Source organism: Vombatus ursinus, unplaced genomic scaffold, assembly GCF_900497805.2.
Source record: "Vombatus ursinus unplaced genomic scaffold, bare-nosed wombat genome assembly UNPS02014841.1, whole genome shotgun sequence".
Lineage (NCBI taxonomy): Eukaryota > Metazoa > Chordata > Mammalia > Diprotodontia > Vombatidae > Vombatus > Vombatus ursinus.
Genome location: NW_020954619.1, coordinates 3,488,244 through 3,506,699, shown reverse-complemented (window position 1 = coordinate 3,506,699; position 18,456 = coordinate 3,488,244). Strand labels below are relative to the sequence as shown.

The 18,456-nt window shown below is 34.5% G+C and overlaps 1 protein-coding gene across 3 annotated transcripts in view; it reads right to left on the bottom strand.

The window, feature by feature from the left end:
* Positions 1-18,456, bottom strand: part of RALGAPA2 (Ral GTPase activating protein catalytic alpha subunit 2) — a 407,209-nt gene that overhangs the window by 266,191 nt on the left and 122,562 nt on the right. For all 3 annotated transcript variants that reach the window (XR_003567134.1, XM_027840277.1, XM_027840278.1), the window contains exons 17-20: positions 7,728-7,865; positions 6,322-6,419; positions 5,005-5,095; positions 2,801-2,977 (exon numbers count right to left, since the gene is read on the bottom strand). Coding sequence is in view for 2 of the 3 variants with exons in the window: in XM_027840277.1 (XP_027696078.1) it covers positions 2,801-2,977; positions 5,005-5,095; positions 6,322-6,419; positions 7,728-7,865 (504 nt within the window). In the remaining variant the exon portion in view is untranslated. The remainder of the gene's footprint in view (positions 1-2,800; positions 2,978-5,004; positions 5,096-6,321; positions 6,420-7,727; positions 7,866-18,456) is intronic.

Below are 18,456 nucleotides of genomic sequence, written 5' to 3'. Positions count from 1 at the left end.
ACTTACGGGTGACTGGAAAAGCAGGAATATAATTATTTTTGTGTGGCTAAAGTGGAAAGGTAGGGAAGGGAAAGGAAAGGTAACAAGTATTTATTAATTACCTGCTATATGCTAAGCACTTTACAAATAATTATTTCATTTGATCCTCACAGCAATCCGAGGAGCAGGTGCTATTATTATCACCATTTTACACATAAAGAAATTGAGGCAGATAGAGTTTAAGTGATTTGCCCACGGTCACACAGCTAGTAAGCATCTGAGATTGGATTTGAACTCAGGTCTTCCAGTCTCCAGGCCCAACAGTCTATCCACTGTACCATTTACTTTCCTATAATAAAAGCTAACATGTATAACTTTAAGGTTTATAAAGTGCTTTATAAATATTATCTCATTTTATCCTCACAATGACCCTAGGAGGGAGGTGTTTTTATTATCTCCATTTTACAGCTGAAACAGACAAAAGTTAAGTGACTTCCCCTAGATCATGTAGTGAGTAAGCATCTGAGGCCACATTTATGCTCAGATCTTCCGGCCTTGAAGAAGATGGTCTATGCTGTGACACCTAGCAGAATGAGGTGGTCATAGAATCTGAAGAGAGTGAGGAATTAGAAGGTTAAATTATTTGAAGGAACAAACATTTATGCCAAAGTCCCTTAGTGTAAGGAGATTAAGAAAAGGGCCCCTGAATGCCCATCAATTGGAAAATGGCTGAACAAGTTATAGCATATGATTATGATGGAATACTATTGTACTATAAGAAATGATGAGAAGGATACTCTCAGAAAAACCTGAAAAAACTTACATTGGCTGATGCAAAGTGAAATGTACTGTGTACCAAGTAACAGCAATATTGTAAGATGATCAGTTGTGAATGTCTTAGCTATTCTCAATAACACAATGATACAAGACAATGCTGAAGGACTTATGATGAAAAATGCTATCTATCCCCAAAGAAAGAACTGATGGTGTCTGAAGGTTTTTTTTTTCTCGTCTATGTTTTCTTTCACAACATGACTATTAAGAATATGTTTCGCATGACTAAACATGTATAATCTACATCCATTGAATTGCTTGCCTTATCAATGGGGGGTGGGGGTGAGGAGGGAGTAAGGGAGAAAATTTAGAACTCAAAGTTTTAAAAACGAATGTTAAAAATTGTTCTTACATGTAACTAGGGAAAAATAAAATACTAAGTAAAAGCTTAGAAAATGAAAAAATGAAAAAGACCTCTGAAAGCTGGGGGGAGGACTCCCTGGAATTCACAGGAGGACATAGATATCAGTCTCATGGTTTGAGAAGGCACAGATGGGTTTTGATCTGCACTCCTGGAAGGGTGTAAGGAGATCAACACTGAGGAGACCATAGGATGAGAGAACTGAAAGTGAACTTCATGGCCACCTAACCCAACCTTTTCACAACAGAATCCTCATTACTATATACTTGAAAATGACCATGGCCCCTCTCCAGGCATCAAGCAGGCACCTGCCTCTTTGCCACCACATCCAGTTCCTGGTTCTGTTCTCAGAGCTCAAAGAGAACAAGTCTAATCTTTTGGCCATAGGGAATCCTTTAAAATACTTGAAGACAGGTATTGTGTCTCCTCCAGGACTTCTTTTTGTCAGGTTTAACACAACTAGTTTTGTCAACCAAATCTCCTATGTCATGATCTCAGGACCTTTTGCCATCCTAGCTATCCTCTTCTGAATACTTGTTGGTTTATCAGTATCCTTCTTAAACCGTGAAGCCCAGCACTGAACACAATGCTCCAAGAGATCAGACAAGGACAGATGTCATTCCTGAAAGTTATCCCCCTCCTAAGGCAGGCCAAGACTGCATCAGTTTTTTGGTTGCCATCTCCTACTGCTGACTTACATGGCGCTTGCAGGCCACTGGAAAGCAAAGATTCTTTTCCTAACAACTACTATATGTCTATACTCTTCCATATTACATTACTTAATGTGAGACTCTACATTTATCTCTATAGAATTTCATCTTATTAGATCAAGCCCACCTGTCAAGATCCTTTCAGATCTTGATTCTGACATCTAGATGGGTGTCTGCCCCTTCATGGCTCTGTATTTCAGTTTATTAAGCTCATCACTAAGGTCTCTTCTAGTCATAAGGTTCAATTATTTTATTTAGCAATTTTTATGATTTTTCAACTTATGACATACTTCCCAAACTTTACTTTCTTATTAAACAAATGGGGATAGGTGATGTATTGTTTTGTCTTTGTACACTCCTTTCCTAGCATTGTGTCTGGCACATACTAGATCCTTAATTTATTGACTGACTTTACATATGGGCAACAGAGAAGTTAAGTTTCACTTAATTTTGCCTGCTACTGAGAATGATACAACTGAATCAACTTGTTGATTTCAAGAAATATTTACTGAATGCTTACTACCTCAACAATCAATAGTTCTTAAGTGGTAACAACAGAATAACTTACAAATGAAGTATCAGCCCTTTCTCTACAAAACAAACAAACAAAAAGAAATAGTCCTTTCTCTCAAATGGCATATAGTGCAGGAAATAAAACTAATACCTGAAACCATCACAGATTTTAAGAGAGAGATTTATTGTTTCAGATGAGTTTGTACTAGATAACTTCTGAAGTCCTTTAAACTCTAAGTTTATTCATATAAAGTGCTAAATTGGTATCAAAGTACTTAATTTTAGAAATTTAGGTTATTATTAACCACTTAAAAGCTGGGGGGGAAGAGTACCACTTATGAAAGTCTGTTTCCTTCATGTATGTGTATTAAAGTGGTTGCATTTATGGCAAAATAATAATTACCTGTTAAATTTGCAGCATCTGTGGGGCTCAGCTGTAACCAATGTCTAGCATCTGAATCAACAGCAACATCAGTTGGTGTATTCAGTTCTTGGTCTTCTTCAAATGGATGCCATGGATTCATTGTTATCTCTACCTCATTATTATAGCCAAGAGATGTGTCACTGCTAACACTTTCACCTAACACAACCAGGGGAGTTAAAAGATATAGATAATGAATAACTGTAAATTATAAAAATAAAATGTTATTTTCACAACAATTAAAGTGATAAGCTAAATCAGTGAGCATCCAACTAGAACATACAACTAAAAGGCACAGTGGTGTACCCAAAGAACCCTTAGTCAGATATTGATAAGAATCTATAGAGGTTAGCAAAACCCAAAGGTCTACATTCAAAGGCTGCTTACTGTCTGAAGGCTTCAGACAAAAGACAAAAAGTTTCAGAAATCTCTTTAAAAGACTTAAATGATGTCAGTCACAGCCATCAAGAGTCATAAATTAAGCTAGAAGAATATATAACCTACAGACTATTCAGACAAATACAGTCAAGTGTTAGTTTTTTAAATAATCAATGCATATATTATTTTCTAAGAACTTGTGCTTTTTGCCCTTGTGGAAAGTTGGCTTAGCTAAGACAACCAAAGGCAACTGCATGCTCATATTACTTTTAAATCTTTTAAATTTTAATAAATAATCTTTTTTAATTGATAGCCAAATGTTGTGAACAAAAGCAAAATGAATTCATAAAAAAATAACAAGGTTAATGTTAATCATGAGCAACATTGAAAAGGTAAAACTTTGACTAAAAAAAGAGAAAATATTTTTAAAAAACCAAGGTTAGGGAAAACAAAAATAAATTCAATAAATCCAACAAATAAATATTTTCACTCTATACTGTAGGTATTACTGGAAATTTACAGCAAGGAGAGAAACATCAGAAATAGAGAAAAGATAGAAACACACAGAGATATGGCCATAGAATTTCACAGAGAAGTAATTTCCATTTCATGATCTTTTAGGAATCTCCTAAAGTACTTTTAAAGTCATTTTGCTCAACTGGAAGCATACATTATAATGCTTTTATCCTTCTTTGGTACTTGCTCATTGAGCCAGATCTGCTCTTAGTTGAAGGCTTTTCATCCCTGTTCCGACCAGTACAGTAGTGTTTCATTAAACTGCAATTAATAGTGCAATAAGGTGTTCCACAAGTGAATTTTCCAAATAATTGGACTCTCATGCACTTGACAACTATTTTTTTGTAGTGATTAATTTAATGGAAATATTTCTGAAACATACTTCCCTGACTTATCAAACAGTACACTGAGCAAAATTTAACCTTTAATTAATGATTCAAGGTCATCACTTTGAATAAAGATTATTGTACTATGTTGTAAAACAGTGATATCTTCAGCTTCAATGCTAAATGTTATCAGATTACTATACTTTAAAAGTTCTGCTATCTCCCTTTTGTAATTGTCTCATTGATTGCTGTTAGTTATCACTTCTCACTATTTCCCTCTACCAATCTGCCCCCTTATCACAATAACTTCAACAAAGAAAGAATTAAAATTTGTCATGGAAAATCAGATGGCCAAAATTATTAAAAGATCTAATTTCTCATGCTAGCCTCTCTGTGAGGATCTGAAAATGTATCTATGCAATCTCCTATGCAATCTGTATCTGGTGAGTTTTGTGACAGATATTTTTCTTACTGCTCAGAGGTTGTTCTGAATAGCTACGGTTCAGAGTTTCCAAACAAAGGACAAGAAGGCTATTACTATAGGTTTTCCAATTGTTCCTACTACTTTTTTTTAAAAGGCTACCTTTTCTCACATTTCCAATTGAACATTGCTTTTTAAATACTTATTTGAATTAAAGAAATTTATAAACCTATGTAAAGTTTGTGGGATTTATCTGGGAACTGAAGAAACTAAATGCTGGGGAAAGGATTTCATTTTCCCCTTCATTTGGCTATAGTCATCAGACAAAACAATTTGTTCCACTAAATCCTTGCCTAGTGAAACATGTTACTGTGCAAATCCATAGTTGGCTAGAAAATTTGGTTAAACAAAACACCCCATTAAAGTAAAATAGTGAGGTGTTATTGTAATGAGAAATGGGAAAAAATCACATGTATGTATGTATGTATGTATGTATGTAGTTTTTGCAGATGATCAAAATAACAATTCAAGTCCCCGGAACTTACTCTTTTGTCTTTCTCTACATTTTCCTTCTGTTTGCTGCAAATCATCTTTTAAATCTATTTCAGCTGGGCTGCTGCTTCTTCGCACTAAAACCTTTAGACAAAGAGAAATCATGTTGCATTTGTTTACTACAAGCTACTTTTCATTTTAAAGAAACTGCATAATTTTCTGGTATACATTTCTAGCAGCCAAACAAAAAATAGACAATCAGAAAAGCAAAAAAAGAATGCCTTAATATTCTGTATCTATGTTCAATGTTTATACATTTCCATAAAGAAATTATCAATTACTCAAAATTAATAATTTCAATTTATGGACTTCATTATGTCAACAGGCATTCGATTAAACCAACCTACTAATGAGGAATACAAAATTATGCATAATTATTTTTAAAGTTCTATTAATACACTTAAGTATATATGCAGAAACATATAGCTTCTTATCAGTGTTTGCCTCTCTCTGAGTATAAGCCCGGATATTTTTGGCTTCCAGAATTAGAGTCCAAAGTTACCTAATCAAATATCTTCATTTTACAAATTAGAAAACTGAAGCTAAGAAAGGTTTGGTGACTCATCCTCAAATGTACAGCTAGTTTGTGGCAGAACCAAGACTGAAAACCAGTTCACATGAAAAGTGGAAAATAAAGGAGGTAATAGTAGAAACAAGGTCAAAGGAAAGGGTTTTTCTTCCCCCAGCATGGAAAGACTAACAATTAAAAGTTTAGTACACTATAGAGTTAATGGATTAAAATAGCATATGAATTCTTAATTTACAGGAGAATCTGATCCATTTGGATTGATTAAATTACAAAAAAAGGAAATAAGTTATTTATGTTTTTGGAGGTTCATAACATGTCCTAGTAATTGAAATAGTGGAAAAATGTCTTTAAAAGGCACATCACTAAGATAAAAAAAAATGTTGCCCATTGCCAAAATTAGGAGAATATAAGGGAAAAAAAGATGATGATTTATGCCTATAAGCAATAAGGAATGATGAAATCTATTTATATAACTCCTTAGGGTAATAGCAACTAGTTTTCAGACAATTAATTATTGTTTTTTAAAATTCTGAACTAGTTTAATTCTCAAATTCCTAATATACCTATAAAATTACATGTTGGTTTTTTTTCTTTTCCTAAAACATTAGAAGCTAGAAATGATCTTCAAATTCTTTGGGATGATTTCCTACCAGAGTGTATGAGTTTGGGAGAGGGGAAACATTGACATTTATAACACTGCTATTATTTATTTTAATTAAATAATGTTTAGTTATAATTCACAAAGGAATACCAATCTGATAAAATAATTAAAGTATCTTACTGTTGGTCCTTCATTTTCTTTCTTTAAATGTCCTTTATTTTCCTGAATTTGTCTGGGATCTGATGAACTTAGATTCTGTGAGTTCTCTATTTTTTTACCTGTAGAATGAAAAATGAAGTGGATTACATATTTCTGATTTATTATAGTTTTTAAAATAAACAATTGCTGAATTCTAATTAGTGGGCACATAAGGCTCAAAAATAGGGTTTTATGTTAGAACAGAAAAAGAGAAAAAACAACAATATGGAAACACCTAATGGTCAGGTCTTTCCAATGGCTACTCTACATCATTTCATTCATTTCTCCCATTAGTGAGAGAATCAGTTATAATATTTTAGTGTTACAAAGGGACCTTAGGAAGCATCAAGTCAACCTCATCATTTTACACGTCAGAAAACAGGCCCAAAGAAGTTCTCCAAAGTCAAACAAATATGGTGATAGAACTACTACTAGACCTCACCTTTCATGGGCTAGCTTAGGCTTCTTTAGATCATACTATTCATCCTTCATTGTGAGGGAAGGAGAGAGAGAGAGAGAGAGAGAGGTTAAGATGGAGGGGAGTGAGGGGGGTGGCGCAGAGAGATACTGGAGGGGTGAAGAAAGAGGGAGAGAGGAGAGAAAAAAGTAGGAGGGGGGGAGAGGAAAAAAAATTTATGGGAAAAGTCTTCTCTACTTTAATAAATAATGTTTAAAAAATAAAGTGGGGACTCAAAACTAAATGATTGAAAGTTTGTAATATTAACACTTAATGAGGAAATACTGGAATATACCCCTTAATTGCCTTAGAACTGGAGATAAGGTAAATAAGTCAGTAACATGTATATATGAGATTATCATTCCCCATAAGCTAAACATAGAATAGTCAATCTCTAAATACTGTTATACTTAAAAATCAATTGATTTCAAAAATGTAAAAATAAGGGGCAGCTAGGTAGCCCAGTGGATAGAGCACTGGCCCTGGATTCAGGAGGACCTGAGTTCAAATCTGACCTCAGACACATAACACTTACTAGCTGTGTGACCCTGCACAATTCACTTAACCCCCCTGCCTAAACAAAAAACAAAAAACAAAAAAAAAAGTAAAGATAAGTTAAGAAAAAAGTTTTAAAAAATATGTCCAAAGTGACAGACAATGTGGCAGAGATAGAGAGCTTTTCTTAGAGCTAGGAAGACCTAAATTCAAATCCAGCCTCAGACATATCCTGGCTGAGTGACTATGGGCAAGTCACATAACCTCTCAAGTGCTCTAGAATACTCCCTAAGATTATACATTACTGACCTACTTTGACAGAGGGAGTTTTCTCATCTGAGAGTTCTCCATAACAATGAAATCACAGGTTTAGTTAAATATTTTTTTGCTGTGAGGATTCACAACCTTATAAAAACAATAAAAATATATAGTTTACCTTGATAAGAATCAGAATGTAACTGGTCAGTTATATCAGAAGTACTACTGCTACGGGGTATCTGTTGTTCCTGGTTGACCAACAGGCAGCCAGATTCACCTCCTGTTACATTTTCTGATTGCTGACATTCTTCAACTTCTGAAAATCATTAACAGAAAATATGCAATATTTTAAAATTAAATTATAAAACTTAAGATGATATATTTTATTCCATTCTGAATTACTGTAAAGTTTAATAGTTTCAAAATAGACATGATGATGAATCTTAAAATAATAAAGTACTTAGATTTCCTAAGATTAATGTTTAATACTATGAAAATATTTTAACTCAATTTTCACAATGAAAAAAAAACTAAAACAGCAAAATAAATAGTACAGATGGTAATCATTAAAATCATTGAGCAGAAGAAAGGAAAGAATGGAAATAAGCAAGGAGGGGAAAAATGTGCAAATACTAAAGCCTGGGTTATTATTTGATGATTAAATTCGATGAAAGAAATAGGGACATAAATTTACCAAGATTAAAGAAAAAGGATATATGGGAATTAAACTTCAACTGTATCTTCCTTTATTTGAAAAATAAAAACAATTGCCAAAGTAAGTGCTAAAGTGTAAGGAAGATGAGTTTTTCATGGACATGAGTTAACTATGCATTACTAAATGTGTTCATTATTATGTCTCAATATTAGATACTTGGGTGTTTGTTTGTTTTTTAAATTATGTACTTGGTAGTGTTTCTGTTCTCCAGTGTTCTAACAGAAAGACGACCACATCAATGATATTCCCCTCAATGACGCATATTGCAGTTGAAAAAAGCCCATCCTAACTCACACAGAGAGGATTTTGGTTCATATTTTAAAATAACTTGTTCTGAAGAAATGCTTATATTTAATTTATTGATTCCCCTTAACAAATATTAACATATTTTAACCTGGATAAAATTGCAATTTTAGATTTTAAAAATTACATGCCTTACATTTTATGGTCCTGTGACCCTTAAGAGTATAAAATAAATAACCAGTTGTTGTTAATACAATGCAACAGTGGGTACAAATCAATTGGAAAATGACTGAAAAAACCAGGTCACATAATAAGAAATGATGAATATGAGAAATTCATGGGAAGATCTGAATGAAATGATGTAGAATGAAACAAGCAGGAAAAAAGGATCATTATATATAATAACAACAATACTATGTGAAATAAGTGAAAAAGTCACTAAAAGAAGGTCAAACTGTAAAATCCATAATGATCCTAGAGAACATTTCCTCCTCCTCATAGCTGAGAGGCAGAGGGCAAGCCTATACATTATCAAATACAATCCCTAGATTAGTATTTGTGCTTTTCAGTTCAGTTAGGGAGGGGGGAGGGAATTTTTAATAATGTGTGATATTTCAATATCAAAATATTAAAAAATATATTACATTAAAAAAGAAAGGCAAATAGGAAGAATCTATCTTCTGACCTCACTATTAGACTGAAACTTTTCTCACCAAGGTTACCCAATGATTTCTTAATAACTAAATCTGAAATCAGTAAGTCAACTAAGCATTATCTAAAAGACTTTTCTCATTTCTCATCTGTTGATTATTTGGTCTCCCTGCCTCGAGTCCTTCTTTGTTCCAATGATAGATAGATTAGACAGATTAGATAGACAGATACATAGATGGATAGAAAGACAGACAGATAGATAAGATAGATACATACATACATAGACAGACATGTTCATGTGGTCTCCTCTGTCAGAATGTAACTTATCCAAGAACAAGTACTATTTAACCTTACTATTTGTATGTGCAGTGCTTAGCAGGTTCTGGCACTGAGGAGGTGCTTGCTGATTAAGCACCCAACTGCCTCTTCCTGAATTTCCCCACCTTTGACTTTAGTGAACTGTTAATCTACCTCAACAACATCTCTTTCCACTCAGATAACCATTAGCCTAATTCAGTACCTCATTACTTCTTGTCTGTCCTACTTTAGTAGTCCCCAATCATTTCCCTACTTCAAGTCTCTCCCTTCTGCAATCTATTCCCTACCAAAATCTTCTTCCAAAAGCAAAAATTGTGTCACTTCTTTGCTCAAGAATTCCTATTCTCCCTAGAATGAAATGCAAAGTCCTCAGCTGGACACTTAATAGCCCTTCAGTCAGTGTTAACTCCATTCTTACACTTCTGGACTTATTTTACAATAATGGTAATGGTAATGAATGTCAATAGATTAGCATCTTCAAGTCCTTAACAAATATATGGTGAGTGAAAAATAAGTAAATGCTTCTAGTAACAAAAAGCATCTGTGAGAAAAATAATTAACACCAGAGATTTAAGGATTCCTTTAACAGAAAGCCATTCCATCACTAAAGATTTCACTAGAACTACCTCATAGTATGGTGGATTCTCAAAGGCCAGGCCAATGGAATTTAAGTCCAGTCATTTGCTATAGTAAGTAAAAAATGTAACAGATTTATGTGTCTGTTGTCCACGAAACAGTTCAGCTAAGCTCCTAGAGCCTCGCCACTGTGTAGGCCAGACGGTGATGAAATTTGTGAGCACAACAACTCAAACATCATCTAATAAGTTGTAAAAGTTTTGCCATCCTTGTTAATAGGGAACACACAGAGATGAAATCCTTGAATCAATGAAGTACACACACACACACACACACACACCCCCTCTCTTAACTTCTAGAATTTGTCTTGTAGTCTGAAGGAATTTCTCCCAATCTCATTTTGTTTAGTAGAGGAGTCTCTACCAATTAAGGAAAAGGAATTAATACACTTTAGAATTTCCACAATGAGTATTCAACAATATTTTCTGTTTAGCCTTGGTTATAGGTTAACTGTTCACTTAATCATGATTTTATGAACTCCAGAAGAAAAATGTGGGGAAAATATAGTCCATGTAGCAGGATTTGATTTAGCAGGACATTTTGCCCAATTATTTACCTGATTATTGGAAATAAAGATGAAAAACTGATGACTAGCTGTACTGTACTATTTCTGGGTAGCTGGGAGTGCAATCAATAGTGTGTTAGGTCTGCAGTCAGGAAGACCTGAGTTCAAATCCTGCCTTCAGCACCTTCTAGCTGTGTGACCCTGGGCAAGTCACTTAACCTCTATCTGCTTCAGTATCTTCAACTATAAAATGGAGGTAATAATAGAACCTACCTCACGAGGTAAAGATCAAATGAATTTGTAAAGCACTTAGCACAATGTCTAGCACACAGTAGGCACTTAATAAATGCATGTCCCTTCCCCCATCCCTTAACTAATGATCACTTACTCTAAACAAGTTCAGTGATAGAAAGAACATCCTAAAAGAGTAAACATTCCCACAGTTTTTCAGTTCCTAAAAATATTTCATTATGGACTACGTAATATTGACCCTGATAATATCAAATTTAAAACAGAGAACCAGAATAACAGACAGAAACAAGAGGCTAAATTTGATATGCAGAGAATGAAGGGTTTGGGTGACAGAATGAGGGCCACAGAAAGTCATTTCTAGTTGTCTGTCTTTTTTACATGACCCTTCTTATTTCAATTTCATAATACAGTGCTGCTAAAGATAGTTCTCCCATGGAGGAATGGAAATCAAGCAATGTAGATACTCACTAAAGGATATATTTTCAACCTCACAAAATCCAAGGAACAAACTGGATATTGTACAGCCCTACCTTTATATTCTCTAGTATTACCAAACAGAATCTGGGATGCAGACAGATGATTTATTTTGGCTATTTTCCCTTCTAATGAAAGAAGATGTCAGAGACAATGTACTTTGCTTGGTAAAGGGGGTCTCTACTAATTTCTCATCTGGAGGGAGTGGAGAAAGACAGACATACTAATACATTGTTGGTGGTACAACCATTTTGGAAAACAATTTGGAATCAATGTTCATACCCCATATCAAAGACTCCATTACTGGACTTATGTCTCAAGGAAGTTATTAATAAGAAAAAGGCCTTCATCTACTCCAAAACATTTACAGCAGCACTTTTTTTGTGCTAGCCCATCAACTGGGGAATGTCTAAAAAAAACTGTGGTATATGAATGTAATGGAATACTACTATGCTATATGGCATGATGTGTGTGATGAATACAGAGAAGTACAGAAAGAGCTATATGAACTGATGTAAAGTAAAATAAGAAGAGGCAAGAAAACAACATACATAGCAACTACAAGAATTTAAATGGAAAGAACAATCATGCACCAAAAAAATTAAAAGCAAATGTAACAAAATTATAAAGATCAAGTGGGATTCAAATGAAGTATGAGAAGACACACCCAACCAACCTATCACTTCAAGGAGTCTACAGGTTTTACAAATTGCACATGTTTTTGGACTTTCTCAATGCATCAATCAGTTGTGCTGATATTTTTTCCTTTCTAAAAAAATACTGTTTGTCATATGGGATTGCTGTTGGAGAGGGTTTGCGGATGGAATTCCTGGGATACCACTGTGATAAAAGAAATAGAAAACATCAATAAAAATTTTTTAATTCTAATTCAAAGCCAGCAGAGGGAGGCCAAGAGCTATCTTGCACACTTTATTGCTAAATAAATAGAAATACCTTTTAATTTGCCCTTGGGTAACAGAATAGTAAGTTTCATTTCCTTAAAGGAGAAAGTGGCGGCCACCAGATTATAAGCACAAATAAATAAAAATCTAGAACAAAAACCATAGGGCAGCATCTCTCTAAAGAAAAAGAAACCAACCAAGCGCTATGATACTAACCAACACAAGGTCATCACTTTGAAATTAAAGGATTCCTCTTGGTCCCATTACATTACCAACATATTGCTCTCCTTCCATACTCACTAGATAAGCTTTTCAAATACTCTAGTTTGATATTGCTTTTAAGACTTTGCTTTAGTGAAAGTGTCAGGACAGTCTTCTTCACACGGAGTACAAGTGTACAATCACAAATAGCCACTTAAGTAGTGGGATTTTATAGCTCTTCTGATGGGGAAATAGAAGTGGAGGGGAGTAGAGAGAGATGATACTTTTTTGTCACCCCTGCACAACTGTAGCTCACTGGCATGAAGCCAAATGATACCAAGGGAAGGAGATACCTTTCAAAACTGTTTATTCTAAAAGTCAATAGCCCTCCAATTTCTAGATGTAAATACTTATATAGATGTATATCAAATCATTTGTACTTATTCATGAAATTGCTTTCTCATGCCAATGTATTTTTCTTTATAATTTTTGTTCCTTAACAGTTCTTGGGCTCCCTCTACTGGCTTTAAATTTGTTAAATTTAACAACTTAGCTTTATACTCATGCTTTTGGTTTTTTCTCTTTTTGAAACCCTTTGCAATCTGACTTCTAACCTCATCATTCAATTGAAACTACCTTCTCCAAAGTTATTAATGATCTTTCATTGCCCCATCCAAGAGCTTCTTTCCAATTTTTATCTTTTTTGATCACTCAGCAGTACCTGACCCAGTCAATCACCTTTTCTCTTAGATATTCTCTTCTCTAAATTTTTTTTTGACACAATTCGCTACTGCTCCTTTGCTTGCCTGTGTGGCCAAACGCTCTCACTTTCCTTTGCTGGTTCATCATTCACATCACTCCCACTAATGATGAAGGTACCCTAAAATTCTGTCCTGGATACTCTTTGCTTTTTCTCCACACTTTATCATTTGGTGACCTTATTAGTGCTTGTCATTTTTCACTCACATTTGATTCTTCATGACTCCAATTGAGGTTTTCTTGGCAAAGATACTAGAATGGTTTGCCATTTCTTCCTCCAGCTCATTTTACAGATAAGGAAACTGAGCCAGAGTTAAGTGACTCACCTAGAGTCACACTGCTAGTAAGTGTCTGAGGCTGGATTTGAACTTGGAAAGATGGGTCTTCCTGACTCCAGGCTGACACTCTTTCCACTGCGCCATCTGGCTGCCCAAGGTCATTGGCTCACATGAGTTCAATTATCACCCCTACACAGATGATTCCCAGTTCTATGTGTCTAGCCCCAATCTCTCATCTGAGCTCTAGTTCCGCACTACAAAGTATTTATTGGCATCTTAAACTGAACATGTTCAGAACAGAATTCATGAACTTTCCCTTAAAACCTCCCCTTCTTCACCCTCTTTATAATCACCCAGTCACAACTTCAACTCCTTGTTTACCCTCAACTCACATATCCAATAAGCTGCCAAATCTTATTATTTATCTCCAAACTTCTCATATAGCTCTTCAACTCCCAGTTATCACCCTTGTTCAGGCCCTCGTCATCTCTTGAATAGACTACTACTGTAATCTCCTGTTTGGTCAATTAGTCAATAAGCATTTATTAAACACCTACTATGTGCCGGGAACTGTGCTCTCCTCACTCAGTCTATCCTCCAAACAGTCATCAACGTGAATTTCCTAAAGAACAAGTCTGACAATGTTGCCTCACCCCTCCTCAATAAACTCCAAAGGCTCCTTATTAACTCTAGGATCAAACATAAACTCCTCTATTTGGCATTTAAATATCCTTAAAACCTGACCCCTTTCTATCTTCTCAATATTCTTACATGTTACTCTACAACCCATCCATCTTGGGCCGCTTGCTGTTTGGCACACACAACATGCCATCTCCCACAGCACTGCCTTTGTATTTGTTGTCCCTCGTGCCTAGAAGGCACTAACTCTTCACCTCTGCCTCACAGAAACTCTGGTTTCCTTTAACATTCAGCTCAAATAATACCTTCTATGTGAGTTCTTTCCTGATCACCCACGTTGCTCCTCCCAATGAGCACCTCCTCCCAAATGAATATATTTTTTTATAAACATTTATGTGCATATATGTCTCCTCCCATTAGAATATCAGCTCCTACAAGGCAGGGACTATCTTTTTCTATTGCTTCTATCTTTTTATCCCCACCCTTTAGCACACTGCCTGGCATTTAATAAGTATTTAGTGATTGACTATTGGTAAGGAATTTTTAGAACTGGGGCCATACTATGTATCTGATTATAGTTTGACTCAAAGGCTACTTTCAACAGGACACTTTTCTTGTGCTAGTGCTTTCTTCTTAAATTACCTTGCACTTACTTATCTGGGTAAATGTTACATAACCTTTCTCCTCTCTTCCTACCAAGAAAGAAAAAAAGCATATTCATCCCTAGGGGACCAGAGCTGCATCTATTTTGTCTCTGGACCCTGGCACCCAGGCACAGTGCTTGGCACAATAGTAGGCACCTAATTAGATGCCTGTTGCTTAGCTGACTTACAGTACTTTAAGACTGTCAAAGTGCTTTCCTCACAATGCTGTGCTACTGCAAGTGTTCTCATCTAAGTTTGATAGAAAGCAAATCTGAGGCTCCAAATGTCAAAATGTTTCGCTCATTTTTATGCAATCAAACCCAGGTCCCCTCACTCTAGGTCCAGTTCTTTCCGCTACACAATTAAGGAAATAAAAAATTATAAATTATATTATTTGAATATATTATATTCAAAATAGAACAATAATTCCTTTGTTTAAAAAATTTGATATATTTTAAAGGGCACAAAACTGAAAAAGGCATAGTAAGAATGGAAGCAGCAAACATTAAAGGGTTCTATGAATAACATAATTACAATAATATCATAACGTGCTTTCAAAACATTCTTATTTGATCCATACAGCAATGCCATAAGGTATGTGCTATTATTATACCCATCTTGTAGATGAAGAAACTGAGGCTGAGAAGTTTAGTGACTTGCCAAAGGTCACATCACTAATAAATGTGTAAGACAGGATTTGAATCCAGGTCTTCTTAATGCCCTAAGTATCATTCTATATAATATGCTATATTCTTCTATACAGAATACCCTCATGTACTTTTTTAAAGTAGCTAGCATATGAGACTACTATTTAAGATCTATAAAGTCACTCATTTATATATTTCCAACTTGAAAGTCTACTAACTCTAAATTGGAGAGGAACTAAAGAGTGACACTCAAATATTTTGAAACACTCAATAACATTTTTGAACTACAACTTTCCAATACTAAATCTGGAATAGGAAGAGATAGTTTTCTAACCCTCACTTACTCCTTTTTTTTCCACTAAGGGATAATTTAGTATAATTAAATGAAATTAGAATTTATACAGACTCAGATCTAGAGTGAATATTGATTCCTATAAGATTCTCTATCAAATGTGAGACTTACACATCTGAAAAAAGTCAAACTATAAAAACTATATGATTAAAAATAACAAATATATTTTCAAATTAAACAGATTACTAGAATCTGTTTTGTTAATGCCTCCTTATGCCTAAGAATTCTATAGAAAGATAATGATTATTACTTTTTCAATTCCAAATTCAGAGACCTTGTTTATCTTTAGTGAAATATTGGCAACACTGAAATATAAAGTAAAACTAATAATGCAGTCTCCTGTTCTTTTAAGAATATTGTATGCCATTGTCTATAGCTAACAAAAAAAAATAGGCCTAGACTAACTTTTAATCCTGTATTTTCCCATACAAAGCTAAAATACTCAAGAACTTCAGAAATATAACTAGTGCTGCCACTCATAGGAAGTACAATTGAATATTCCCTCACAAATTCAGAATGTGATTTAGAAGGAGTATCAAAATGGTACAGTATAAATTTAAGTATATATTTATAGCATAAGTCTTTTGGGGCAAGAAGGTAGATCAGATGCCATTTAATTAATATTATTTTAATATTCATAAATAAACAGTAATTATATTATATATAATTTCTAAAAACTATTCAATGGGTTCTATGAATATAAAAGGGGAATTAGAATTAGAAGTAGCAAGAAATTCTCCTACTACCATTATAAAAGAAAAAGAAATTATAAGAAAACAAAATAAACCAAAAAAGCCACTCCAAAACAATTCTCCATCTTCACCACTAGTTTTTGTTTTTACTTTTTAGTTCCCCCTCCTCAAATTATCACATATATTAATGATTATTTGTACCTCCCAAATAGAATGAAAGCTCTGGGTTTTATATCCCTATTGCCTAAGAGAATGCCTTGCACTTACTTAGTTGGCACTTAATAAATGGTTTCTGAACTGAAAAAAATTTTGTGGCAACCTCAGATAATGAACACTACCAAGTACATTTACAAAGGAGACAATTGCAAACATAAAATAAAATAAAATAAAATGTGCAACAGGCCAAAATAGTTATAAATATGATGCGGCAGTTGTTTCAAAAGGTAAAGAAGTTTTATTAAGCATTTTATTTTTTTAAAATGTACATACAGAGCAAAGCTAGAGGTCATTCTGAGTTCATCTTGTTCAAATCCCTTATATTATAGATAAGAAAACTAAAGCTCAGGGAGTCTGGTATTAAGTAGCAAAACTGAGATACAAACCAAGGTATTTGACCCAAATTCAATACTCTTTTTATTGTACTACATTACTGAATAGTTATATGGAAGATGAAGTGGGGAGACAAATAAGAAAGATTAACTCAAAATAAGAAGATTCCCAATTGCCACCATGGTAAAGAGTATCTTCTGAAAAAAATAACCAAAAGTATGGTAGTGATGCTATAGTTATGACATAGACTAGAAGGACAGCACAGACCCACAAGTCATGCCTAACATAACAAAGATTTAATTGAAATATGAATCCATTTATCCCATGGCACAAAAGTGGAGGACAGGTTTCTAAGTTTTAAGTCCAATCCAAGTCACTTAACCTCAAAAAAGCACACTCTATTTTCATTAAAAGTGAATTAGATAACACTTTAAAACAAAAAGCATGACGAATGGTATATTGCTATTAACAAATTATCAAGCTAAAATAGGAAATAAATTATCTTTAAAATCACTATACAGTTAGGAACCTTTCCCACTGACTTGAGGAAGACCTCTTAGAGAATGTTGTTTTACTTTAAAAACACACAAAGAAATAAACAAAAAAAAGAGCCTTAAAGCGAAAATAAGGGAGAAAAAAGGACCTAAAGAACCAAGGGGATCCTGGCCAGTATCAAAAGATGAGACAGTGGAAGAATGTCACCAGAAGAGGTAAGGGAAGCTGGAGCAAGGAAAACTTGGATAAAAGAAATAAATAAGAAGCTCTTCCCAAAGAGGAGCAAACACAATTCTTTGAAGAAACAGCTGCTTATCCTTGAAGGATGATGCTGCTGCCTCACCAGTGAAATCAGAGAACAGATCACTTAATAAGAAGTCAGAGGAAGAGGAGGTGAGCAAAGGTCTCTCAATCATTTCATGCTAAACAGAAGATAATCAAGTCAGCCAGTCAATGAGTAGCACCTAAATGGCACTAGAAGGGCATTTACTGGGCATGAATAAGATGTAACACATTCCAAACTAAGAACTGCATGGAAGCAGTATAAAGGATGTTGTCAGGGATGTTTCTGACCAGTAAAGGAAACAGAATAGTCACAGAGCCAAAGATCATGGATAGAAAGCTTGAGTGCTACAGCATCAAGAGATTGACGGGAAGGCCTAGCACCAAGTATGGAGGATTTAAGGGAGAGCACGGACAAGTCACAGAGGACAAGAAGGTACAGACAGGTTGTCATTTGAACTGAAAGTCAAGGGTGGGACAAAATGCAGAGTTGCTAGGCTATTATTTTGCTTCTGTTTTCTCTGCCAAGGAAAATGATCTTTATACTGGAAAGACTCGAACAAAAATAGCTAAGACGGAAATGATAACTAAATAAAGAAATAATGAGGGCACAGAGCTGCCCTTGAGATTGAGTCACAAAGACTCAAAGAAATGCATCCTTGAGAGCTAAAAG